We start from the raw sequence: 26,890 nt of genomic DNA on the forward strand, positions 1-26,890 counted from the left end.
ACACATATGAAAGTACCAATGAACAGATGAAAATAAGCTATTGAACAAAGAAGAAGAATTGGAGAATATGAATATGGAAATTGATTTTATTCTGAGGTTTGAGATAAGGATTGTGAAATAAAAGCAAAGCATAATTTGCAAGAGAACATAGATTTTATTGTATATATGTTCAAAAGCAGCACAGTCTGCAATCCCTGCCTTTCCATTTTTAAATATTATTCACAGGGCATCATTTGGCAAATAATTCTTCACATCGTTTCACACTTATGTACCTCTGAACATACAGCTCAGTCATTCTGACTGGCGGGCCCTTCACAATAATATACACAACTCTATTTCCACATACATTTCATTATCTCCATAACATGGATAAACAGAACTTACAAGAGTGATACATTCACATTTTTCCTCAACAGAAATCTCAATATTGCCATCATTTTCTGCCAGATGAATTTACAGAAAGAACACAAAGTTGACCACAAAAGAACAGAAATGTTCTTACACACATGCAAGTTTGTGCACACACACACACACACACACACACACACACAGAGAGAGTAGCAGGTGAGTAGGGCTTAAAGCCAAGGACACACAGAGATGTACAACAGAGATACAGCAGATGGACTTATTGTTAGAACAAAGCAGGAGACACATGAGGCGATCAAGGAGCTTATAACCAGAAGTCCACCGATATTAGCTTTGATATGTACATTATTTACACTCATACTGTATATATGCAGGCCCACACACACATCCAGTACTCACTCTTTTACACACGTATGTACACACATACACACACACACATATACACACACTTTAATACAGTACATATAAGCAATACCCCAAATACCTCAAACATAACTGGTAATGCAATTTCTCTCCAAAAACACAACAGGTAGATCTGCCATTACTTAAAGTTTAAATTCATCCAGAAACATACAGTATTAAGCTTTCTACTATCGTTGCCGACTCGGATTGACGTTAGGTTGACGTTAGGCAAAGTCATCACTTTTTATATCAGTCACATTTAGAATCTCTATGTTATACTTTTGTTTCAAAAATACTTAAATCATTTGGTCAAATATATAGCTGTTGTACAATAGCAGCACACTTCATAATGCTTTGTTTCTGTCGAGCAGCAGAATAACGGTTGTTTCTGAGCCGACTGCAGTGCAGAGGCAAACTACCTCTACGCTGCGATCACAGACACCACGGATACAGAGAGAAGCAGGAGGGCACAGACCGTCACGAAACACACAGTTCGTGTGCACAAATGAAACAAGACTGAGAGCAACTGAAATGTCAAAATTAATTTTTCAATTACAATGTGAGAGGTATAGTAAAGTGATGTGATGATTATTATCTGAAGCAGAAAGCAGTGAGGTCCCAATGTTGAATAACACGATACATAACGAGCACAAGGTAGGTCAGTGTGAGGTTTTAGACAAAACTGTTGACAGAGCTCAAATTCATCATCCAGTTTTCTATTTTTCACAATTTTAAATTAAGCAAACATGCAAAGATAATTTGAGTAGATTTGTTCCCACGTGACTTAAACTACATAGTCCAAAAAAAAAAAAAAAAAATTCTGAGGAGAAATATTAATAATCTCATCAATAAGTGCTCAAAAAAGAAGCTTTTTATTTATTTATTTGTTATTACTTTGAAGTTATGCTTGGTAACATACACCATTTGATCCAATGTTATCATGATTTATTGTCACCTATTGTGGAGCAGAGGAGGCTTATCTCACCAATAATAATAATAATAATAATACAAAACATTTCTATAGCGCTTTTCATAATTCTCAAAGACGCTTTACAACACATAATTTTAAAAATCCTAAAAGCTATGCATTAAAAATTACAATAAGAACAAACGATTAAAGCAAATAAGAACGTTCAGAGCACACAATCACACATTAAAAGCAGTTTTGAACAGGTGGGTTTTGATTAGTGATTTAAACGATGAGAGTAAAATACTTATAAAAAATAGGGATGTTTGAAAAAAGAGATCAAGTGGTTTGACAAAATGAAAAAGTAATTCCCAAACTATCAAGATGCTGGCCACATCATCTCACATCTATACTCTACACACACAAAAGGAGATGAATATTTAATCAGTTTCTGTCTGTTTCTAATGACCTTTAGACACCACATGACTATCGGCAGACTGCTCCAGTTAAGGAGAGGCACATTTTTAAAAAAAAAGGCCATTCAGTATTTTTAAATGGAAGCAGCATGACATGTCACTGTTCAGCCTCAAGGAAGATCCAACACAAAGCTAAATCAGAGGAAGAGCTCATTAGAGAGCATTTGTACAATAATACCACACATGGATGGAGACCTGGAATAACAACATTTGGATAAAATGTCATTATTCTAATTTCCACAAAACACAAAACGATAAGCAGAAAATAAATAGCAGCCTCGGATTCAACATACCACACAATTACCGGTACAATATCTATTTTTTAAATGGCCTTTTTGATTCTTGGTCGGGTAATGCAAAGGGCTTGGGGTCATACTTAAATTATCTACACTACCGTTCAAAAGTTTGGGGTCATCCAGACAATTTCGTGTCTTCCATGAAAACTCACTTTTATTTATCAAATGAATTGAAAATTGAATAGAAAATATAGTCAAGACATTGACAAGGTTAGAAATAATGATTAATATTTGAAGTATTCATTTTGTTCTTCAAACTTCAAGCTCAAAGGAAGGCCAGTTATATAGCTTATATCACCAGCATAACTGTTTTCAGCTGTGCTAACATAATTGCACAAGGGTTTTCTAATCAGACATTAGTCTTCTAAGGCGATTAGCAAACACAATGTACCATTAGAACACTGGAGTGATAGTTGATGGAAATGGGCCTCTATACACCTCTGGAGATATTTCATTAGAAACCAGACGTTTCCACCTAGAATAGTCATTTACCACATTAACAATGTATAGTGTGTATTTTTGATTAATGTTATCTTTATTGAAAAAACAGTGCCTTTCTTTGAAAAATAAAGACATTTCTAAGTGACCCCAAACTTTTGAACGGTAGTGTATGTTGAAAAGTTTGAAGACGTCGACGCAAATGTCACGTCGAGCAAAATACAGCTTTGTTTGTCCAAGTGTGGAAAAGAAAGTGTCGTATATGTGAGTGCACCACTCACGAGTATGTCTATGTGTTGATGTACATGTTGCCTTTCTGCATACCGTCTACAGCATGTCCTGTGTACATGAGTCTTGTGGGCCAGCTGGCTGTCATACAGCTGTGTCGTATGTCCTCTCTGTCTGATCTAGTCCCTACGTTGCCACACAGAAGGTTGGCAGTGCTCATTACAGCTTGTTTTTCACTTTTCTCCCCATCTGGTTTGTCTTAATAAGACTGTATCAACATTAAAAGCCTTGAGCTTTAACGCTGCAGTGACTCCACTCAAACGTATGGCTTACAGGTGGAGGGGGCAACCAGTCACTGAACAGAACTCCACCAAAGTCTCAGGACCAAATGTGGATGTCTATGTGTAAACAGATTGTAAAGCACTCCGAGACAAATTTGTAATTTGTGAAATTGGGCTATACAAATAAACTGAATTGAATTAAATTGAATTGAAAACATGTGTGAACTCCCAGCGGTGTCATGTGAGATCGCCAGACGGTACATTCGCAAAACGGCTGAGCTTATTATTGAATAACGAGGATTCTAATGATTTGGATTCGTATGATAGAGATTAAAACCCACTGGGAGAAAAGTGGGTTGCTATCCAGCTACGGTACATTAGCGAAACGTGATTAAGATATGTCTGAACCAAGCCATTTGCACTCCTTGCTCAACGCTCCCTGGCCTTCCTCTCAGGTTCACCCGGGTTTCATCCAGGTTTTATCCCGGCTGATGAACGCCAAGCTGGCGTTACATGAGGACATTCGACTTGGTGTCAGGCAACCGGAGTGCAACCAGGCCTCCCCCGACGAGCACGGACGAGGCCATGAGGATGGGGATGGCCTTTGTGATGCCAACTAGAGAGCCAAAAATCAGGTTCCCCAAGACTGCCGCCAGCTTACACAGAGCGTTGCAGAACCCAAAGCCTGTTCCTCTGGGGAGAGAAGAATCAGGGACAGGAGGAGGTCAACGGTGAGGAGAGAGTGGAGTGAATTACCCCTGTGTGTTACGTGTATCTCTGCCCACTATATGAAGATCCATGAACAAGTCGAAACAACGATGACATGATGCCAGTATGTCACATCCACTGATCGCACACTCACCTCCTGGTCGTAGGGAACGACTCAGTCGTGATCACATCGAGGGAGTTCCAGGCAGAGATGCTCAGACCGTTGTAAAGGCACAACATGAAAATCATCATGGACTCACTGGTGCCGAACCACAAAAAGAAACAGCTGATGCCCGAAAGGATCATGGAGCCGCCTGATTGATAGAGAAGGAACCAGAGTTAGTGCAAGTAACATTCATTTGATTAATGTTCAACTGAATTATCGGGCCGAACCAGTAATTGTCTCTCATACTCAGTGATGGATGTCACACGCAGACCGTGAATCATCCTACTGTCAATGCGAAAACCAATTACTTAAGTGCACACACACGAATCTCATTCCCATCCTCCAGTCTTACCTAACATGGACAGACGCCCAATTTTGTCCATAAGAAGGGCGGAAACAATGTTGCCGGGCAGAACAGCCAGGGTTCCGAGGAAGTTGATGAAGTATACCCAGTAGGCACTGTAGTCATCATCAAACGTCATCTGGCATCCTTTCTTGTTGTGGGTGAATGTGCAGTTGATCAACTCTGTGCCATCTATCAGCTTGGATTCATCAATATCTGCCCGAAGAATGTAAAAAAAGGGAAATCATAATGCAGTATGTTGTCAACTTGTCTCAAAACTGTTTGAAAAATTGTCTTTTTCACAGGTATATAATTATAACTATGACAAACTAAATTCAAAGCCTTTATTATGCGATTATATTATATCTATGTGATGGAGAGATTGACCTTTTCCTTCATTATACGATTATATTATATATATGTAATGGAGAGATTGACCTTTTCCTTAAAATTGCAAGATTTCAGTCATATTGTGGATACAACATGACTGAAATCTTGCAAGAATACTCAAATACTCTCAGTAAAAACTATAAATGGAAACAAAAACAAATATTTTTCATTTTGGCAATATTATACCTGATGGATCAGTGAATCAGACATGAAATACCAACTCTAGTTGTTTAATCATGTTGAAGTGAAAATGTAATAATTTTTGTATCTTACCTGTGTTAAAGAAGAGAACATCAATAAAAGTACAGTTACGGAAGAAGGAGCCCACCGATGTGACATCATCAAAGTGGCAGTTACGAAAGGTAGAGTCGATGAAGGTGACGGACCTCAGCTTCATATTGATGAATCTGAAGAAGCACAGTTACATGCTGCTTTAAATCCATCCATCACTCCTTGAAGCCTGCTAGGAAGGTGACTTGTCCTACCGGTCGTTGATGAAGAGGCTGTTTTTGTGGATCTGGTTCTCCAGGGTGAAGTTGAAGGTGAAGTCTTCAATGCGCTCATTGTTGTGCAGCTTCACTTTGGACGCATAGTCGTCTGCCTGCAGGTGTTTGATGACATCAGGGAACCAGACTGACAGGCCATAATACCTGCAACCATATGGATTCATTGATATCATGATGACACATGGGGAGATACACTTGTACATGTGCAGTCAGACACAGAAAACCAGGAGACACTTGTGGTTTCTGTTTGATTTTAAAGTGTTCAGGGAGTTTTTTTATTTAACTTTCACTCCTATCTCTTCTCCCCCTGAGACACCAATGGAACAGTATTGATCCCCTGTGATTGATTTTGAGGCCTTGCAACTTCTGCACTGCAGAGAAACCAAGATGACAGAAAGGTAATTTGTCCACAAGCCTGACTGCCTCGTGCTATTGTCTGACCACAACAATTTGACGGTTTGTTTTTCCTGTGACACAAATGGCATCAGGGCTCACCCGAATGACAGCAGGAACCACACTATGGCGAGTCGTATCATGTTTTCTCGCATAGGGTAGTTGAAGCACTTCATGAGATTCAGATAGATCTAAAGAGAAATAACAGACGTGTTACACTCCATGTGATCAAAAGACACATTTGGAATTGAGGCAAAGAAAAAAATGCTTAAAAACCTGCTTTCTGCCGCAATCAAATAAGAAAACAAATATTTACCCCATGTATTTCAGTCTTTATCCGAAAGAAAAACCTGGAAACTGGATTGCCAGACTCTGACTCCATTTCCACCAGTTCATCCAGTTGTTTGGGTATCTTGATCCTGTTTACCTGAGAAAGTATTGAAGAAACTAGAATGGGCACTCGGTAGAGCGCATACCTTCGCATATCACAAGATTGGGCATTGAATTATGAACATTTTGGCATTAGTTGCATGCCAATTGGACAAAAATGTATCGTGCTATGGTAAAAAAAAGTTTTGGACCTTTCCATGACCTTGACCTTGACCTTTGACCCGATCGATCCCAAAATCTAATCAAATGGTGCCCGGATAATAACCAATCATCCCACCAAATTTCATGCGATTCGGTTCAATACTTTTTGAGTTCTGCGAATAACACGCATACAAATAAATAAATAAATACACGGCGATCAAAACATAACCTTCCGCATTTTCAATGTGAAGGTAATAACAATCTCAAGAGATGAAATCCACATTCATTGCGTGACATCACTGGAATTACGTAAACAATACAGGATTATATCTTTGTATTTTGTTATCTTTAATGTCACGCAAGATTGAAAGCATATGATCACTGTGATAAGAGTCGATGTGAACAGTGTGTACTACAGTACGTGATCAATCCAGGAAACGTGTTGACTAAGAGGCTTTCCCTCAAGTGCAGCTCACGAAGCAAATAAGCCTGAATGACACAAAACAGCTTTGAGAACCTTCATAATTCAGATATGATCCTGCTCCGTGAAAGCGTTAAAAGCTGTCCCCGCGGAGGCAGGAAATAAGCCTCTTTGCTTCCTTAAGCATCAGGAAACCCGGCCAAGGCGGCAAGCGGCGGAAACAAACACTCACGGTGAAGACTTTCTCCGGTTGCCCACGCGCCCTCATGTTGGTGTCGTGGATCTGTTTGAGGATCATCCAGGCTTCATCGTGCTTCCCCACCTGACACGAGGGAGAGCAAGAGAAAGAGAGAAGATGCATTCATGGGATCAGCATTGGTTTAACTTCCTCGTGGACAGCAACACCTGCGCGATTGTAGAAAATGTACAGAAATATATATGCCTTTGATTTTTTTTTTTACAAGATGGGACATAGTGACGAAAACCATGACAACGGGGACTCATTTGACTTCAAAGGGTAGTTATCATGCAGCGGCAAACCTCCGGTCACGGAGCTACAGCTTTCTATGTTGCAGACATAAGGCCTCCTCCAAGAGTTTTAGATGACTCACGCTGTTTGGCCTGATTAAACATCTGTTGGCAAGTGTCCAAGTAATCTCACTTCGCCGAACGTATTATTCTAGATTTTTTAAAACTGATAAGCAAGGACAGCGGGTGCTAAGGACACAGTACCATGAGGCAGCATTCTTGAAGATTGCTGAATCACGAGGGATCAAAATGTTAGTTTCTAAAGCAATAATTAGGGAAAATAGCATTACCTCGAGGTAGAACCTGGGACTTTCGGGCATGAAGGTAAGTGCCACCACAGCACACACACAGGGCAGGGCACAGACGACGACAAACACCCTCCAGCTGTGGAACTGGTACGCTGAACCCATACTAAAACTCCAACCTGTAAACAAAGGCATACAACACAATGACAATCCGATGGATGACATGGCAGAATACGAAGTAAATGCATTTAACCCTCCTGTTACCTTTAGGGTCAATTTGACCCCATTCAATGTTTAATGTCGGTGTTCTTTGGGGTCAATTTGACCCCAGGCTGTTTTTCACTGTGTCAAACATATAAGAAATATCACCTTTTTTATATATTTAAAGGGCTATTTAGGTAGTCAACAAACAAACATAAAGTACCTCACACTTAAACTTGGAAAACAATATTAATTCTAATAATTTTCTGGAGGTTTTAATTGCTGGGGTCAAATTGACCCCGAGGGTAAAATATGTTAGTAAATGTGAAGGTAACAGGAGGGTTAAAGACTTGGTGAAAACATGATGAGTATTTTATATTATCTTGCAAACAATCGTGGGTAAAATGATGTTGAATGTCAATATACTGTATATAATATGTTTTATAAGTCTGACGTATTCCTATTGAACTGTGTTTTTTTGTAAATGTGGCTCATCCGTGTTTGGCACATTGTCCTGATTCTCTACTGATAATTGTCTCATGTTAATCTGAAAGCTCACAAAGCCAGACTTTTTTAAGGTCACAAAGTCTGCTAATTGGTTATTACTGCAAAATACTGTACTTTATGTGGCACTGCTATATCTGTTTTGTCTCAGTTAGTTATCAGTTGTCAGTCAGATTTAAAGTACTTTTTGCTAATAAAGATATACGTTGATAAATGTTGATGTTTTACAAGTGGTTCTGAAAATATTATTATTTTTCTGCAAACTAAATCCCTGTTAACCTTTCTCGTGATGCTTGGTTCTCAGTCTAGACAACTATTTGCAGATGATGAATTATACACTAATGCCAAAGTGCATCATTTAAGCAACGTCCAGTTCATAGGGACATAATAAAAGAAAGTAGTATTACTTAAGCCTTGTTGCTTTGAGGAAGCAGTGAGTAACTAAATAGTATTAAGTGCTTTCAACTCTATATCATTATCAGAAGGGGCCACTTGATCTGAGAGCTGATTCTAAATGAGAAATGTGTGAAAGTCATACTGCGAACACAAAGGAGCTGTAAATAAAAGATGGCTGTAAAATGAAAGCGAGTGCTGTGTGAGCTCAGAGATGAATGGCTCTGCAGAGGGCTGAGAGGAGTGCACAGGGACGGGTTAATTGAATGTGTCGGGAAAGAATTGAGTGTTTCCTGCTAAGTTAAATCTTGTTGCACCTGATCTCAGCCCACAAGCACTCTCCCAGACTCATTAATCATTGTAACATGAACCAACACACGCACACACACACACACACAAACAGACTTTAACACTCAGAAAAGGGGGAGATGTACACACACATGTACAGAAAAAAGCAAAACAATTAATCACATGAATTACCATATGCAGATGACACTGACACGGCGAACATGCTGCCATAATGCTAAACTCCCACCCACACATACATATAAGTAAATATACAGGAACAATTATACATCATACGTTTTCCTTTTCCTCAAATTATTTTGTAAACCATTCAGTGGAGAAATGGGAGCAACATATTACATTCAATTCAATTACAATACAATTCAGACGTAGACTTATATTACATCTGTTGTTGTCAAGTTGCACAAACACACAATCAAACATCTTTTCTTTTTTTTCTCCCAGAAGAGGGGTCTTACATTCAAAGTATTACTGTATTTTAAATGTGGGGTAGGAAATACACTCACTTTAATGATGGAATTATTGCATATATATTATGTGCCGTTTGTAAAAAGTTCCATAAAGGAATTATTGTGATGGCAACTCAGAAAAACTTAAGTGTAATACCGAAATTAAATCTGTATCCGTGCTCTCATTGACTGCTCACATGTTGTTTTTTTGGGGAGGAAGCACAGCAAGGGGTTGCTGTGTCAGTCGTGGCCTCCCACGTTTCTCGACAGATCGTGCTTCATGGAGAAGGAATAGCACCATTATCCATCAACAGACGTAGGAGGGGAGTCAGGGGGTGGGGAGGGGGTTAACGCTGATGGGAAAAGCTACTTGGAATTAATCTCACAGCATATTAAAATCCAGCTTTCAAAACAAAGCATATAAACTGCTAAAAACATCTATTTTCAAAGGGGTTGGGTGCCTTTTAAGTTGTATGAATTCATCATAGATGAGACCAGAGAGATGAAAATGTCTCAGCAAAAAGAAGAACAATTCAATTACAAAAAGAAACACAACAACTGATAAAGTTAACAAGAGATGGCTCTTATGGTGTCTTGTGTTGGGCAGGAGTAATGACTTGAGTAGTCTTAATGACTTGTGTAGATGACCCTAATCCTAACCCTGCAGCGTATTCCTGCTTTCTATACTTCCTTTTATTTATTTCCGTCTCTCTCATTCTCTCTCCGTGGGTGTGTGTGTGCTTGAGTGTGTATGTATGTCTGGAGTGAGAGAGAAAAGTTAAGAGAGCAAGACAGAAAAAAGAGTAACAGAGAAAGAAAGGGAAGGAGCTGTTCAGCAGTGATTGCTTTTTCTACAAGAATGAAGCGTGGCTTCCTGCCCCTCAGCGTTCTGCTATCGGAAATATCATTACAGGGATTATGTACATAATTGACTTAATCCATGGATGACTGACTCAGTAGTGCTACTCTACTCCCAGGCCTGGATAGATAGATAGATAGATAGATGGATAGATGGATGGATAGATAGATAGATAGATAGATAGATAGATAGATAGATAGATAGATAGATAGATGGATAGATGGATGGATGGATGGATAGATAGATAGATAGATGGATAGATAGATAAATAGGTAGGTAGGTGGATGGATGGATAGATAGGTAGATAAATAGATAGATGGATAGATGGATGGATGGATGGATGGATGAATGGATAGATAGATAGATAGATAGACAGACAGATAGATAGATAGATGGATAGATATATAGATAGATAGATAGATAGATAGATAGATGGATGGATGGATAGATAGATAGATAGGTGGGTAGGTGGATGGATGGATGGATAGATACATAGATAGATAGATAGAGAGATGGATGGATGGATAAATAGATGATAGATAGATAGATAGAGATAGATAGATAGATAGTTAGGTGGGTAGGTGGATGGATGGATAGATAGATAGATGGATGGATGGATGGATAGATGGATGATAGATAGATAGATAGATGGATGTGGGGCATTTATTCTGTAGATATGAGCAGTGTCTCAAGAGGTTACTCTCTTGTGGTGGGCTTTTCTTGGCAGTAAACTCTTCAAACTTCCCCATCAGAGTGATCTGTGCCTTCAGGGCCCCAGCTGTGAGTCTGGCAGGGGGTGTTGGGGAGACATTAGGAGTCATCGAGTGGAGAAGATAAATGAGAGCCCTAATGGTGATTAAACACCAGTGTTAAGGCACTTGTATCATAACCCAATCACTTATACCTTTCTGTCTTCATTCAAATATATCAAAGTATCTCTGCAGGAGGCACTCTGGACAACTTAGCGTAGGGCTGTCGGTTGCAGCCACTGCAGCACTTAGGAAAAACATAAAACCCATGAGTGAGCGCTGGAGTATACATGCAAGACACGTAGTTCCCTCTGAGAGAAAGAAAGGCGGAGTGGTAGTGAGTGTCAGAGAGAATAAGAGTAAAGTTAGACCACGACCATCCCTTCAATACGATATCAGCAGATCTGACAGCAGAGTTTCCTTGCTAAGACTTGTCCGGGTTTCAGAGGGTTGTACGAGTCCTTCACCAGTGTGCTTCTGGACAGCCATGTGAGCTGTGTCAGTAACATCTCAGAAAACTAAGACGTCCTTTATCGGAAACTCCATGATTGTGTGTGTGTGTTTTAACCCAGCAGACCTCTTCCCATGTCAGATGTGACTGTCTGCAATTTCCTTTTAAGAAGACCTATATGTGGCTGCAGCCCAGTAAAAAAAAATCATCCAAGCCACTTACAGCAACGCACACACACACACACACTGGCACACGCACACACTGTCCCTCCCTCAATGACATCACAGGTTGGCTACAGCATGCTCTGGCCATAAATCACCTCTAGCTGTAGCTTTGTCCTATTACAGCAAGGAGAAAAACCTAATTATGCTTGATCAAGAAGAACACTTTGCAGAGACAGCCAACGGAGAGAGGGGAGGTAATAAAAGGAAGGACAGAGTTAGAAAGGGAGATGGGGTGAGTACAAAACAGGAAGACAGGGGGTGGGGAGGCTGTGAAAGGAAGGGACAAGAGGTCAAAAACGCAGGGTGATAGTGAAAATAATATAGGGAGAAGAAGAGGAGAGGAGGAAAGCTTGTTCCCTTCTTTTTGTTTCTGTGAGTGCAGCTGATACCGAGTGTGGCATCGTCATACATCCCAGTGTCCTTTGGTCCACAGGCCCACCCTCACCCTATCAGATTGCTTCTGCTCTATGGTATCCATGCGTACTTTAATCTCTTAACCTCTGCTTCTCGCAGCCTGCAGCCACTCAGAGCTATTAGGTGATTGATTATCATAGCAGGGAAAACAAGCACCGTTACCCACAGCCCTACATGTTGGGACCCTGGAGTCAGTTTAGCATTAATTCTGTTACAACCTTCAATATATACATTTCTACAACTAATCTGCCTTTTCTCTTTAGGAAGCACAATCCCAAGCAAGATGGGAGTACATTACAATATTGTGCATCTGTTAAACTCACCATAGTGTGGTATGATGGCCCACGCCATAGCAGATGCATAGATCTCTCCAATCATCCAGAACATACACAACCAGCTGAGGTGTTCTCCTCTTTTCTCCCTGGACAACACCTCTGAAAAGAAGGAGAAAACAATGGGCACAGCACCTCCTATCCTGCAAGAGCCAGAGAGAATGGGAAAGTTAGACAGAAATCAGATCAATCCGGATAAACCTCACTTTATTCATCCTTGTGTTTTACATATTTCACATAGTTGCAGTTATGCTTACATCTTATTCCTACAGATTGTGGCTTTTTTTAAATCTCCCGTTAGGTCAAGAAGGACAAGTTAAATATAGCAAAACAAATTGTAATTTGATTAAATGTAAAAGACTTTATTCCGTCTATATAGTTACTTTTTGGATTGTTTTTCGTGAAACTGCAGGTGTATTGCTAATCCTTCAAAGGAGACCTAGTAGGAGCAAATAAGCACATCTCAGCATTTCTTTCCCCAGAAATGTAATACGTAAAGTTCCTCATAATTCAGAGGCACAGGTCGCATTGGCATCTTAGACAGCCTTTTCAATTACTCTGGATGTCTCTGGGGAGCTTGGTGCAGAGCCAATTATGGAATTAGCTCTTAAAGGAACAGTAACACTCAGAGAAGTGGATGTAAAAAAAATCACAGTTTACACCATGGTATGTGGTTACACACAATATGTCTGTTTTTTACACAATGTAACACAAATATACTCTTATTTTAAGATGTTCTAAGATTGCGTAATGCATACAGAAGTTTTCTTTGCGGAGTGAGAAGTGATAACAGTGATGCAGCAGAAAACAGCTTAACGTAAACATTACAGGACATGTATTTCATTCCTTTTCAACAACTTCAACAATTCTTCAGTGGAAATCAAGAAAGGGAGTAATAATTAGAAAAGACAGAAACATTCCTCAAATAGATCTTGTCTTACAGCAGTGGTTCTCAAACTGTGGAGCGCGCCCCTCTCGTGGGGCGCCAAGGCATTCCAGGTGGGGCGCGAGGGGAAATGCAGATTTTTTTATTTCAAGTCCTTTATTTAGAACTTCACATATTACAAAGTACACGGTCATAAAACTAAGTCACTAATGAATAAAGCGCGAAATGCCTGTACTTTAGTGTAAATGTTTACGTTACGGCGTTAACGTGCTTGACCACTTTGAGTACGACTTTCCTGCTGTTGCCCTTCAAAATAAGAGCTCAACATTGAGCTTTATTGAGAGTGGCCGTATCAGGCCTGCAACCCCGGTTTTAAAAAGAGGTGTAGTGGAAAGCTCATTGCAGCGTGTAATAATGAAACCACGTGATGACTCACACATATCTGTACTCGTTTTGTTTTTTTTGCAAAGGTTGCACGTTATTGTTTTGAAAAGATATGCAGTGTAAAACTCAGTAAAACTCTTTATTACCAAATATTTGAACTTGTTTTGTTTAGTTTTTCACAGGTTGCTCTTTATTGTTATTATCTTGAAAAGATATTCAGTGCATAACAGGTTAATTGCACCACAATAAGCTATTTTTTGCCAAATATTAATTTTTTTTTCACCGATAGAACTGTATTTGTATTGACTGAAAACGTATTAGTTTTTTGTCTGATGGAGCAATCTGGTTGAATTGAAAGAGATTGTAAAATATTAGGAGTCACAAAAAGTTGTTATTTTAATACAAATTCAGCATGGACTATTTTGTTTCACTTCTGTTGGGGCGGTGGGGCGTGAACATCGATCTTCCTCCGGAGTGGGGCGCGACAGAAAAAAGTTTGAGAACCACCGAGTTACACACAATCTGTGCATGTTCGGATAGTGTGATCATTCGATTGCCAAAAAGGGTGATTTTACTTTTCACAAATCAATCCCACTGACGGTTTGACATCCTCGTCAGTCCCCGGAATGACCTGGACTTTACCAGACTCACCCAAAGCCTGCGACGAGACGGCAAAGGAGGAAGAGGCCGTATCCCTGGACAAAAGATGACAGGAAAGCGAAGAAGCCATTTGTGGACAGGCAAATGAGGAGGCACTGTCTTCGGCCCACTTTGTCAGACATGCCCCCCCAGAAAAACGCTCCGACCATCATCCCCACGTAAACAACACTGCCTGGAAAGAGAAGGAAAGAGAAGGTTTTTATGTTTTTAACCATAGTATACAATACTTTTCATCATATCTCACATGCATATGTTTGTATGAGGTTGTATGTTTTGATATCTCCAACTACACTAACATTTTGGAACATTATCTCATTGGTCAGCTAAAGGAGATGATTTTAGTGCCAGTTCTCTCATCAAGTTTTATCGGTAAGGGAACAAATGGGTCACCTCACGCAATAATTTTTTCACATATCAATTTCTAGATTATCCTCAAAAACCTGCAATAACAGATTGTTTGGGCCCAGCAGCGGACACAAGCTGTGATCACACCATTGACATACATAATCAATTTAACAAACTGCACTTAGCAAACAGTTGGCTCTGTACACATCCAGCGGATACAGAGCTTCATTTTGAGTTGTTTCACCTGACACAATATTCTCTCTCCTTTTAGCTCTGTTTATGTCTTCACTAACTTCTGAGGAAAACACCGGACTCCTTAGAGTTCACCAGCTAGTTTCTCATATTGTCTGTCTGCTGTTTAGCTCTGAGCCGATGCTGTACAGTGGGTTTCTAGAGCTTTATGCTGAACACAGATGTCCAATGTGGCTGAAAACAATGTGAACCGAGACAGTAAAGTTATACACTGACCAATCAGTCTGTGGAGTCTGTGGGCCTGTCAATATATTGATTACAAATGGTTACCGTCGCATTGAAAATGCGGAAGGTTATGTTTTGATCGCCGTGTATTTATTTATTTATTTATTTATTTGTATGCGTGTTATTCGCATAAGAAAAAAAGTTTTAAACCGAATCGCATGAAATTTGGTGGGATGATTGGTTATTATCCGGGGACCATTTGATTAGATTTTGGGATCAATCGGGTCAAGAGTCAAGGTCATGGAAAGGTCAAAATCTTCTTTATTACCATAGCGCGGTCAATCTCTATCCAATTGGCATGCAACTAATGCCAAAATGTTCATAATTCAATCCCCAATCTTGTGATATGCGAAGGTATGCGCTCTACCGAGTGCCCATTCTAGTTTCACATGTTAATATAGTGACAATTTGCACTGCAGAGAGATCTTCAAAGAGTTCTCTGCTACTATTCTTCACAGAGCATTTCAGCCAAAGAACAGGCACGCCATGCTCAAAGGACACACTGGCAAGGTCGTCTCAAAATACATACTTTACCTCCCTGCTCGCGTTTCAAACTGATGACCTTCACAGATTTCTGTTCTTACTTTCATGATATCGCCATTTACCAAGAACATCATTCTCATTTAAGTGCGGTGGAATGACATTTTGAAAAGAACCTTCCCCGAAGTAGTCCAAAGCCACCCGACACTCTAAGCCGAGGAGAGTTTCAGGAATCGAGGCCCTTAAAATGTGTCCGAGCTGGCAAATGGTGAAGCGTCAACTTTAAATATGGAGCAACATTAAGCGTGCGACTCCAAGAAAGTAATGACTGACTGACTGACGTATGGATTGTTAAACTTATAGATGATCATGCCTTTTTTTTTAAAGGGTAAAAAAATAGACTGCAGATGCTGATATCACTAAACATGCTGTGTAGTCAAACACAGGCATTCTCCAAGTTACATATGAGACCTATACATCTGACAAGGACAGATAGATGTACTTTTCAAATCAAAGCTAGAGTACTCCTGCTATCCTAAAAAGTGGGTCACTGACTGATGACAATGAACCTGAAAACCCTCAGACCCAGTAACTCCCTCTAACGTTAATAAATAAATACAGTGTGTAAAAGACTGAAATCCAGCTGTGATCAATGGGGAGACAAATGTGAACAGTACAAAGGGGCCCTGTGCTCTCGTTAAATCTCTCTCATCACAAACGGGATCAATGCTCCAACAAAACAGCATTGATTTCCCTCACTGATGGTCGTGATGCCGCTCTGGAGAGCGGAGCCAAGTGTAACTGCTTCAGTCTCCATTGTGTGTGCATCGTGTGGTTAGCAGGCAGCCTCCGTGGGCATCCAGTGGCTGCTGCCAAGAGACACTCCAACTGAATTGTCTCCATTTAGAAGTATACTTCTTGAGGTTCGTGTTCCAGGTTAAACCCAATAATAGTTTTAATATCATAAGAGAAGATATTTGTATTTGTAATTTCCGTACAAAGAAGAAAATGTGAAAGTTGAAGTCAAATGTGGAGTAATATAACGCGGCCGTGGAGACTCTTTGTTCATCCCATTACAGTAATCTTGATGCATTTCCTTTCTGGTATGTCTGCAATCAGGTCTCGTCGGCTCTGCTGTGAGCAGATATCTGTTTGACTCTCTCGCTTCAGGGGTCAAACTCCATCTATCCGTCACATTTGGCAGCCATCTAGATACTCGCCTGAAGGGGACATACATTCAATTCTAAATTTAACGTTCTTCAGTCTATTCAGAGTTCATTTTTGCTTCATTAAGGAGAGGATAGATATGTGGTGCATAGTGAAACACCCGCTGGCCACCCATTTAATTGTCATACATCCAAACATCCAGAGGCGTTTCTCATTTCGCAGTACATTTTTTAATACAAACCATTTATTAATTTTGTATTTATTATCCTAGCACAAAACAAACACAAAAAGAGAAGTAAATACCCTCTGATTTATGTTGTTTTATTGTCCTTTAAAAAAAAAAACAATAAAACTGTTAACTAAGGAATACATCCCTCACAGGACAGTCCATTACGTAATTAATTTATTTATGTTCTGTCCGACTTGCTGCACGATACCTCTGGATGTAATGTCAGCGTTGCCTGCAACCAGGAAAGAGGAAAGTAGTGAACTGAAGGATATAATCCCAAAATAGCACAGCCATAAAAACCAACAGGCAGTGTCGGTGGTATTAACCTGTCATGTCAGAAAGATTATGCTACATACGAATATTACGAGTCACACTTCACCTTTATTGTGATGTCATAGTGATAGTCCTCTTTTCTGTAGCCATTGAAGCCGAGCCAAGCAGATATTACACTGCAGCAAAATGTGAGGTTAACAAGCCCTTCACGGAAAAGCACCGACTGATGACATACTCCTCACAAACCTTTTCTGTCAGTCAGAATTAAAGTTATCTGCTCATTTTTTCTGCAAGTAAACTCTGTCAGCATCAGAGGTATTATGACATTAACAATTTTACTCATCAACAAAAATCACTCGACATGTAAAGAAACATCTTCACCTATTTGACATTACACTAAAAGATAATTTAACAATGCATGTGCCTCATTTGGAAAGCTCTAAACACAACAGAGCGTTTCCAGGGGACACTAATAACTGCTTTATGGTTGATGAAGTTATGGGAGTGGGCTGTCCGTCATTATGACTGCAGGATTCAGATATTAGAGGCTCATAATTAAGCCCCCAGGAAGGAAGCCAAACCATGTGATTACAACTTCCAGGTCCGTCACATAATGTCAAAGGAAAGATTGTGAAAGAGATGTTTGTCAATCAGTTGCTATATTTTTCAGGTATATGAACTTCAACACTTAAATACCACCTAATATAAGGCCAAAAAGTTGAGAGCGGTTGTGAGTCAGGGTTATAGGAAACACTAGTGTGCTTTCTCGACTGGCCCACATAGGAAGAAAATCCCTTTTCTACTTTATGCACAATTGAGCAACTTTCATAAGAATGAATGTGGTATTCAGTTATCTTTATACATACATGCTCATAGTAAACAAAAGGCTAATGCTATAGGTAAAAAGCAGTTATTTGAAAAAAACATTTGAATCATGCACTCAAAAAAACGATTCAAGCCCTTCTTCTTAGGTGACATACATTTTATTGTTTTGATACATATAAAAAAATCAAAAAAAAAAATATATATTATATATGTGTAACAAAAAATACATGAATACTTTTTTTTATTATTATTATTTTAGTTAGGATGGTGTGCAACTCAAAATAAAATATAAATGTTTTTCATTTCTTCCTGCTTATGCGCCTTCTGAAAAAAAAATCAGTTGTTCACATGAGGTGAAGACATTCAGCTGGTGTAGGGGTGTGTAGTAGCTAGCACTGTCGCCTCACAGCCAGAGGGGTCAGGTTCAATTCAGGCCCAGGTGGCGTTCTTAGTGTGTTTTTTTTATTTTTTATTTAGTTGTTTAGTTTATTTTTTTTTTGGACAAACAAACAATAATTTATTTTAATGAATATCGTTTTATTTTTTTATTTGTATTTTTTTACATTTTATTGTTGGATTAATTTAATTTTTTTTTTTTATTGGATAAATTTAAATTTGAGTTGTTGAGTTGCATATAATTGGAAAACCTAAAAAATAATTTTGATTGTCAATCAATGTCATGTGTGATCTCAGTGTTAAAACTCTTGAGACATTTTCCAAAACCACTGAAAGACGTCAAAGTGTTTGTTGCAAGCTTAACTTTTCTATGTGTCCGTGTGTTTTGTAAATGCTGCAGATGTGTTGTCAGATTGGTAAAGATGTTGCCTCATCCACATGTGTTCTTAATGTGTTGAGCTCTCAGGGCTACTAACTAATGGTTCCTCACATGCTTCAGCTCATTGGATAACCCAAATCGTTTCCCTTGTGTACTATCGTCAAAATACACATCTTTTAAAAAAAATGCGAAAAAATTTAACTTAGTTATGTATTTGGGCAAGAAAACAAATGCTAATGCATGTAGGCAAGACGTCATTTATTTTACTGTCATTGTTGTCGCACTTCAATTTCAAAGCTCGACATTAACTTTTGGATTTTCTAAGTTATTAAAGACAACAGAGGAATCAGGAATGTGACAACCTGGAGTTCAGACTTAAACTGCTCCAGATTAGGTCTTGAATAAAGAAATCTGTCAATTGATTTAGTGGGACTCTATAGATCCTTTATAGGCTTGTGGATTAAGAAGGATGATTCCCTCGATAGACTTAGAGATGAAACAGCAGAGGGATGAAATGTGAAGGCTTTATACATTAGAAATGTTCATTTTCTGAACAACTGATAGGACACATTAGAAGTCCTTGAATGGATGCCAACTGGTGCAGACGTGTCACCGGAGGAGTGTGAATGCAGCTGAATGCTGGACTTGATGACCCATATAGAGTCTGAGCGCCATCAGAAAATGACAGTGTGTCAGGAGACCTCTCAGCAAGAAGCAAAAGGTTTTGACCCATGACCCTCCGTTGAGATGTCAAAACACATCTCCGGGAAGGTTTAATATTCAGCAAAATCACAGGCTCATTCTAACCGTAAGACAAATATGACAAGGAAAAAGACACGTAGAGTAAAACACTGCCACCAACAATGTAAGAGAGAGGCTCAGCTATCACACACACACACACAAAGACACACACACACACACACAAGACCAAGGAGTAAATACAATTCACAGATTAAAATATTCCAAATGCATTTTAACTCTTTTGGAGTATCTAAACCGGCCACTGGGTAACTAGATGGAGGGGAGATACACATTTAAATGTACACTACCGTTCAAAAGTTTGGGATCACCCAGACAATTTCGTGTCTTCCATGAAAAATCACACTTTTATTTATCAAATGAATAGAAAATATAGTCAAGACATTGACAAGGTTAGAAATAATGATTAATATTTGAAGTATTAATTTTGTTCTACCAACTTCAAGCTCAAAGGAAGGCCAGTTGTATAGCTTATATCACCAGCATAACTGTTTTCAGCTGTGCTAACATAATTGCACAAGGGTTTTCTAATCAGATATTAGTCTTCTAAGGCGATTAGCAAACACAATGTACCATTAGAACACTGGAGTGATAGTTGATGGAAATGGGCCTCTATACACCTCTGGAGATATTTCATTTGAAACCAGACATTTCTACCTTGAATATTAATTTACCACATTAACAATGTATAGAGTGTATTTTTGATTAATTTAATGTTATCTTTATTGAAAAAACAGTGCTTTTCTTTGAAAAATAAAGACATTTCTAAGTGACCCCAAACTTTTGAACGGTAGTGTATACATAAATATGTGAGCAGCAGAAGAAAGAGGAAAAGCAATACAGAGGGGGTTTAGGGGGGGGGGGGCAAAAGAGAGAAAAAAGGTAATAAAGGAGTGTTCAGTAATTGCAAGATAGGGTGAGAGACTGAGGGAAGAGGGGAGGAAGGGGAAGGCCCTGGTGCAGCGCTTCCTGTCCTCTCCCATCCAGAGCCCCCTGAGAGCCGTGGGAGCGCTGAGCTGCATCACGACCTCCTCTCTGATTTCATGCTTCGATGCTCTTCGCTCATCGCGCTACAAACTGCTCTGGCATCGTGCAAAACACCCGTCCTGTTTTATTCATAATGATGATGCTATCACAGCGTGCCTGGCGCACGCTGCAACAACGCTGTGGTGCCTCTCCCAGTTTGATATATTTCCCTTCACCTTCTCTCTGTTTCTGTCTTTGTCTCACTCGCTTCATCGCGACTTTCATCTTATTTTCTCCTCTCTATCCAACCTTTCCTCCATTTCTCTCTTTCTCTCAGCCGGTGTCCACTCCCATTGCTTTCCAATTTCTTGGATCGCTTCTCCTCCTTTTCTGACCGCTCCACTATTCCCCTCTCTTCTCCGCTGTGCTTCCCTTCTCCTTTATTTGCCTTAGTGTCCTCTGTGCTTCTTTACACTGAGCAGCGTGTAATCACATGTGTACTACATCGTGTCAGTTTGATCGGATTCATGCCTCCGTCTTCGGCCACCTCCGCAGAAAAAGAGATTGAAGCTTTTTGTCATATTTAAATCATATCAGTGGGGGTAGGATTTCAATGAAATCTATATGAGGGCTCAGAGTGCATGGTTTAAAATGACTCACTCGGCATCACTAATGATACAACCATCACGATACATTAAAGACTGAGGATAATTCCCATGAAATATAGTGATGCTATGAACCTCTTAGAAGAGCAGGCAGTTAGACATGGTTTACTTGTGGCTGATACTGCTGGTGGCAGCAGGTTTGGTCCAGATACACACCTCCCCCAAGACACACACACACACATACACACAATCTCTACACATTCTGTGGAGCTCGTGTAATCTCTGCAGTGATGTTGCAATCTTACTGCAGTTTAGCCATGCTCAGCTCCCCCTGATCCACGTAGCCCCACACAGCCTGTCAGCTGGTTCAAACAGACAGGGAGAAAGAGGGGGAACAAAGGCTGGAGAAAAAGAGACAAAAAACGGGGGATGCACTGTGATGGAGCTTGAGAGGAAGCTGGGACACAGGGAAGCCCAAGAAAGAAGACAAATATTTCAGAGATCAGAAGACAGGGAAGTAATGATGAAAAGAAGATTGTGTAGATAGAAAAAAGAAAGGAGGGGGAGAGTACCGGTGGCAGAGCGGGAGAGACGATAGATAGATAGATAGATATATACTTTATTAATCCCCAAGGGGAAATTTGTCGTCACAGTAGCAGCACCAATAAACTAAACACACAAGGATAAAATATAAAATATAAAAAACAGGGATGAAAGATATAGATGTATACAAGTAAAATATAAAATACAAAATGAAGTATATATATATGTATATATATAAAATGAAACATATATGTATATATATATATAGATACACACACACAAACAAATATGATGGCTGGTTAAATGAAAGTTGAGAGAGTCAGAGAGAGAAATGAGGGGAGTTTTCAGCAGAAAAAAGACTAAGAGAGCCAATAAGTAATGATAGGGTGATGCGTTCCCATTGTCTGTTGTGGCTGAGATGAGAGCAGAGCCTCTCTCTTACATTGTTGATGTACTGAATACCACTAATCTCACATCCCTCCGCTCCCATCCACCCACGCCGCTCACCCCATTACTCTTCTCTAACTTGGCAATTTCTCTGCCTCAAAGCAGTCCTTCCTTGTCTCTTCTCCCCTGTTCATCACACATAGTGCATCTCACAGTGCTTCTTTTCCTCCCTTTACAGTATTTCAAATCCCCCAACCATATTTCTCCATCTTTCATTCTCACGAGGCATCAAAGATCTCAGCGAGATTGTGGAACACAAGGAATTCTTTAATCTAATTCGCATTTTAGTCATCCAAGTCCGGCCTTTGCGCTTCTCGTGATGCATTATCCCATTACACTCTGCTCAGTCCGTGCAGCTCGCCTCTGCCTCTGCCTGTTATAAGGTTAATGGAGCTGCACAATGCAACAATGAATGGAGTGCAACACAGGTGGAACTAACCCAAAAAAAGCCATTGGCATGTTTTTAAAATTCCCCCAAAAATATATTAATTTAGCTCGAGGTCATATTCATTTGACAACTAGTTTTGGGAGATTAGGAATGTCTATTGTCGAATATTTCTATAAAATGGTCAGTTCTACAGCCATCATTGGCCATACGGTCATCCAGGTTCTACCTATAAAACGCTGTGAATCAACTTCTACTTCTCTTCACCTGCCAGTCAGTACAAATACATGAACAATAGAAAATAGTTTAAATGTGTTCAAATGCACTAATGTAACCTGTTTACTGTAAATCCACATATACACGGTCTCCCCTCTATCCTAGACCTCAGTTCCCAAGTGAGAGACAGAGTCATACTAACATTTAAGTTGTGAAGGCATTTCAGTTAAATGGATGTTTGTGTTAACTTCAGTTTTAATTTTGCATGGAATTATTGTGAAGACATGCAACCTGTGATGCTCTCTCCTTTCATCCCTGGTGTCCTGGTACAGCTAACAGTATGACACACATGAAGACTTCTCTGTGTAGTCACAAGGAAAAGTGTATAAAGGTTGTTAGGATATGGTCAAGAAACCAGCTTTTTATTTGAAAATCTATCCTGGGAAGAAAAAAAAATTCTCTAATCTCAAAACTGTGTTTCTTGTTTCCTGTACATGATGTTTAATAAATCAAGTTACAGGAGAAAGTAGACCTGATTACTCAAGTACATGTAAACACACTAAGGTGTAACACAGGTGGAAAAATCTTCCTTCCAAGATCAAAACAACTTCTGTGCAGCTACAAACCAATAGTAGCTGCATTTTAACATACAACCATGACATATGAAATATTGCTAAAAATGAAACCCGGTATGTTGAATGGTGGGTAGTCTAGCCTCTGGGCCCCCGAAGAGCAATTATTTATCGCTATCACGAGACCACTATGAGGATCTGATTGTCAGGTAGTCACTGCAAAATAAGAACATTGTTGACCTGCTTGGTTATATGAAATACATAAAAAATCATACCATCCTCATCAATTTGATCCACAGACTTAACTGGCTGCAGTTTATTTCTACACATCAATGTTATATAATATTGCCATGGAACCTGTAAAACATTAGCTTACCAACAAGGTCATAGTAATCATGTCGGCTACGCTCGCTCACACACACACACCAATCATGTTCACCTCAACTGGGAGGAGCCTCAGGGCAATCAGGAGGAGAAAGGAGAGGAGTATGGGGGGAGGATGGGAGGAGAAATGAGGCACATAGAGAATGGAGGGTGGGAGAGAGGGACAGGGGGCGAGTTTGGAGTCACGAACAAGGAGAAGCAGAGCGTGGAGCGTGAATGCCTGCAGGACTTGGTGAGAGAGGAAGAAACGAGTTTACATGGGTACTTGGAAAGAGACTTAAATAAGACAGATTTAACTGTGGCAATCCCACATAGTAACACACTCTTGTATCCCATAAAAACGACAGAAATGTAGTATGGTAAAGTATGGGGAGAAGATTATATGCATGACAGGGTGTTTCTTATTATGGATGTTGACCAACCTTTTCAGCCACAACCTCGAAAAAACCCTGCTGTATAAATTGTGCATCATATGTATCGTGGCTCAGTTGATATATTGTCATGTCCCACGGTGGCAGTTAGTATCTAAAGGCTTTGTGCCTGAATTAATGTCCTCGCCACTCTGCTACTGACACAGTGAGTCCGCCCCAGTATACGGCTCTCTGGTGATGGATTACACACCTGCAGCCATAGGGACTGCCGGGACTCCCACTCAACACACAGAGCACACAGGGAATACTCGCTACCCTTTAATTCTGACACGGAGACCGAAACACGAGGATGAAGCGTGACAAGCAGAGCACGAACACACAAAGCTAATCTCATCTGTAAAGACAAACTATACACAGAAAAAGGCGTGGCCTTTTCTTTCGTCAAAATGTAACACAAAATACTAAAACCATGATTGTCATATGCAGGATTTTTTATTCTGGCAAAGGTAAGTATACTTGCACACTTAAATAGTTTGCATTTGGATGTAGATGTGTCTGAATTATTCAGTTATAGTGGAACTCTTTATAAATTCAGTATAGAATGTCCTAATATTTCACCTTTAAGTGGCCAGACTGACACAAGAAGAACTCATCGACTTCTCCATTCACAGAAAAATATCCTGTGATCTGGTTGTTTCTTCTGGAATAACAAGGCCCTAAAATCTCTGTCACACTTCTCACAGCATGGATGAGGAAGTTAAAGGGGAACTACACAAGGTTATGACACGAAACACCGAAATGTCTGCAGCAGAGGTCGAGCAGTCCTGGTTTTAAGGCCCTAGTATACATTAAGAGCCAAACGCAACGGTGTAAACATTCAAATTCTGCACCACCAGTTTGCAGCACAGACATTTTGTTACAAATGTGTTTTTGTGTAACAATTATAACATCAGTAAGACGTCACCAGGGTTATTTTCTCCTCCAGAGCCACCAAAGACTGTTGCAGGAATGAGTCCAATAACACAGAGATACAAGTCAATATTTTTTCACTTCCAGTCCCCTTGTTTCAAAGTCAATGTTTAAAAAAAAAATAGGTTTATGGTTAGATGCCTGAAATAAGGTCTGTCTTTAACACAAGCCTCAGAGATTTCACCATCCCCCTCTCGTGAATTTTGACTGACAAGTGGCTAAATGACACCACTGAATGTCATCGCGCCCATAAATGTCTTTATATGTTCAGTTTGTTTATAGCCCAATGTTAGATTGTACTTCTGACTATTGTATTCAATCTTCAAAAAACATAAAAGTGGTTTTCATTTGTGAAGATTGCCAAACAAAACGTGCAAGTATCATAAACACACACAGCAAAACATGTAAAATCCCAGTGGCATTTTGTGGTGGTAACCAGTGAAAGTGCTTCCATGTTTGGCCTACAAATATCATCCATTATCCCTGCAGCACTATCTATCTATTGCAAGTATGAAGTGTTTGGGCACTTTATTGTCCCACAATGCAATGTACAGTAGAATGAAATAATCTCCAATCAAAGAATTGGAAAACACGAATTAAAACGAGAATGGGCACTCGGTAGAGCGCATACCTTCGCATATCACAAGATTTGGCATTGAATTATGAACATTTTGGCATTAGTTGAATGCCAATTGGATATAAATTGACCGCGCTATGGTAAAAAGAAGATGTTGACCTTTTCGTGACCTTGACCTTTGACCCGTTCGATCCCAAAATCTAATCAAATGGTCCCCGGATAATAACCAATCATCCCACCAAATGTCATGCGATTCGGTTTAAAACCTTTTGCGATATGCGAGGAACACGCATACAAATAAATAAATACACGGCGATCAAAACATTACCTTCCGCATTTTCAATGCGAAGGTAATAATGAAGATTAATCAAACTGATATAGGAAGAAGTGCATAATTTCCAGTGAGCACATGCATGCACACTCGACTCAGACACACACACCAAGGGTCCCTTACCTAGCCATCCCGACATGGAGTTGGGCACACACATGTCTGTCTCTGCGCTGGGCAGCACGAAGCCCACCACGAACACCTCCACCCCGTCGGACATGAGTGCCAGCCCGAGCACCAGGAACAGCTGCCACTGGAATCTCCCATGACCACACTCCTGGATGATCAGCTCGTACTGTTGGGCCAGCTCCTCCTCGTCGGCCTCTCTCTCCTGCTCCAGCCCCTTGCGGTCCATCGTTGCGTCCGACATCGGTTGTCCCGCTGCCACTTGGCCCTCCTTCTGCTTCCTATCTCCCGCCGAGGGGATCCCCTGGTACTCGCCCTCATAGATCTCATCCTCGTCATCGTGGCCCTCTGTCGCATCACTGGAGCCCTCCTCGTTGTCATGGTCGCCCTGTCCGTCCGGCCTCGGAGGGTTTCGGTAAAAATCGTCATCTTCGTCCTCCTCATCCTGGAATCGGCTATAGTTGCGGTGGGACGAGTACTCGTCCGTGGCGTGGTCCACCACCTTGCCGACTTTCTTTTTTGCATGCCGCTTGGCCTCCTTGACTATGTCCTTGGCCCCCTTAGTTAGGGAAGTCCTGTTATTGTAAGTGTCCTCCATTCTGGCTCCACCAGTAGCTCTTCTCGGGGGCTCAGA

At 40.2% G+C, this 26,890-nt stretch overlaps 1 protein-coding gene across 2 annotated transcripts; it reads right to left on the minus strand.

The window, feature by feature from the left end:
• Window positions 1–70: 70 nt before the first annotated feature.
• On the minus strand, window positions 71–26,854 carry sv2ca (synaptic vesicle glycoprotein 2Ca). 2 transcript variants are annotated; one of them, XM_056418944.1, is made up of 13 exons: window positions 26,257–26,854; window positions 14,429–14,609; window positions 12,495–12,650; window positions 8,525–8,566; window positions 7,671–7,809; window positions 7,085–7,174; window positions 6,217–6,327; window positions 6,003–6,091; window positions 5,487–5,651; window positions 5,275–5,408; window positions 4,621–4,827; window positions 4,257–4,416; window positions 71–4,087 (listed from the first exon to the last, which is right to left on the minus strand). In XM_056418944.1, exons 1-13 carry the CDS (start codon window positions 26,852–26,854, stop codon window positions 3,904–3,906), a joined length of 2,256 nt encoding a protein of 751 aa, XP_056274919.1. In that variant the 3' UTR covers window positions 71–3,903. The 2 variants fall into 2 exon arrangements, with proteins under 2 accessions (XP_056274919.1, XP_056274920.1); XM_056418945.1 differs by lacking the exon at window positions 8,525–8,566 and having other exon boundaries at window positions 7,671–7,804; window positions 12,499–12,650.
• Window positions 26,855–26,890: the final 36 nt, after the last annotated feature.

The sequence above is a fragment of the Pseudoliparis swirei genome, chromosome 7, assembly GCF_029220125.1.
Source record: "Pseudoliparis swirei isolate HS2019 ecotype Mariana Trench chromosome 7, NWPU_hadal_v1, whole genome shotgun sequence".
NCBI classification, from domain to species: domain Eukaryota; kingdom Metazoa; phylum Chordata; class Actinopteri; order Perciformes; family Liparidae; genus Pseudoliparis; species Pseudoliparis swirei.

Excerpts from the sequence above, each read along its gene's own strand:
- sv2ca (XM_056418944.1), bottom strand. The coding sequence starts at position 26,854 with ATGGAGGACACTTACAATAACAGGACTTCCCTAACTAAGGGGGCCAAG. Across the intron at positions 7,175-7,670 it reads GTCCCAGGTTCTACCTCGAG|GTGGGGAAGCACGATGAAGC; the intron begins GTAATGCTATTT and ends CCCTCGTGTCAG. Across the intron at positions 4,088-4,256 it reads TCGTTCCCTACGACCAGGAG|AGGAACAGGCTTTGGGTTCT; the intron begins GTGAGTGTGCGA and ends TTCTCTCCCCAG.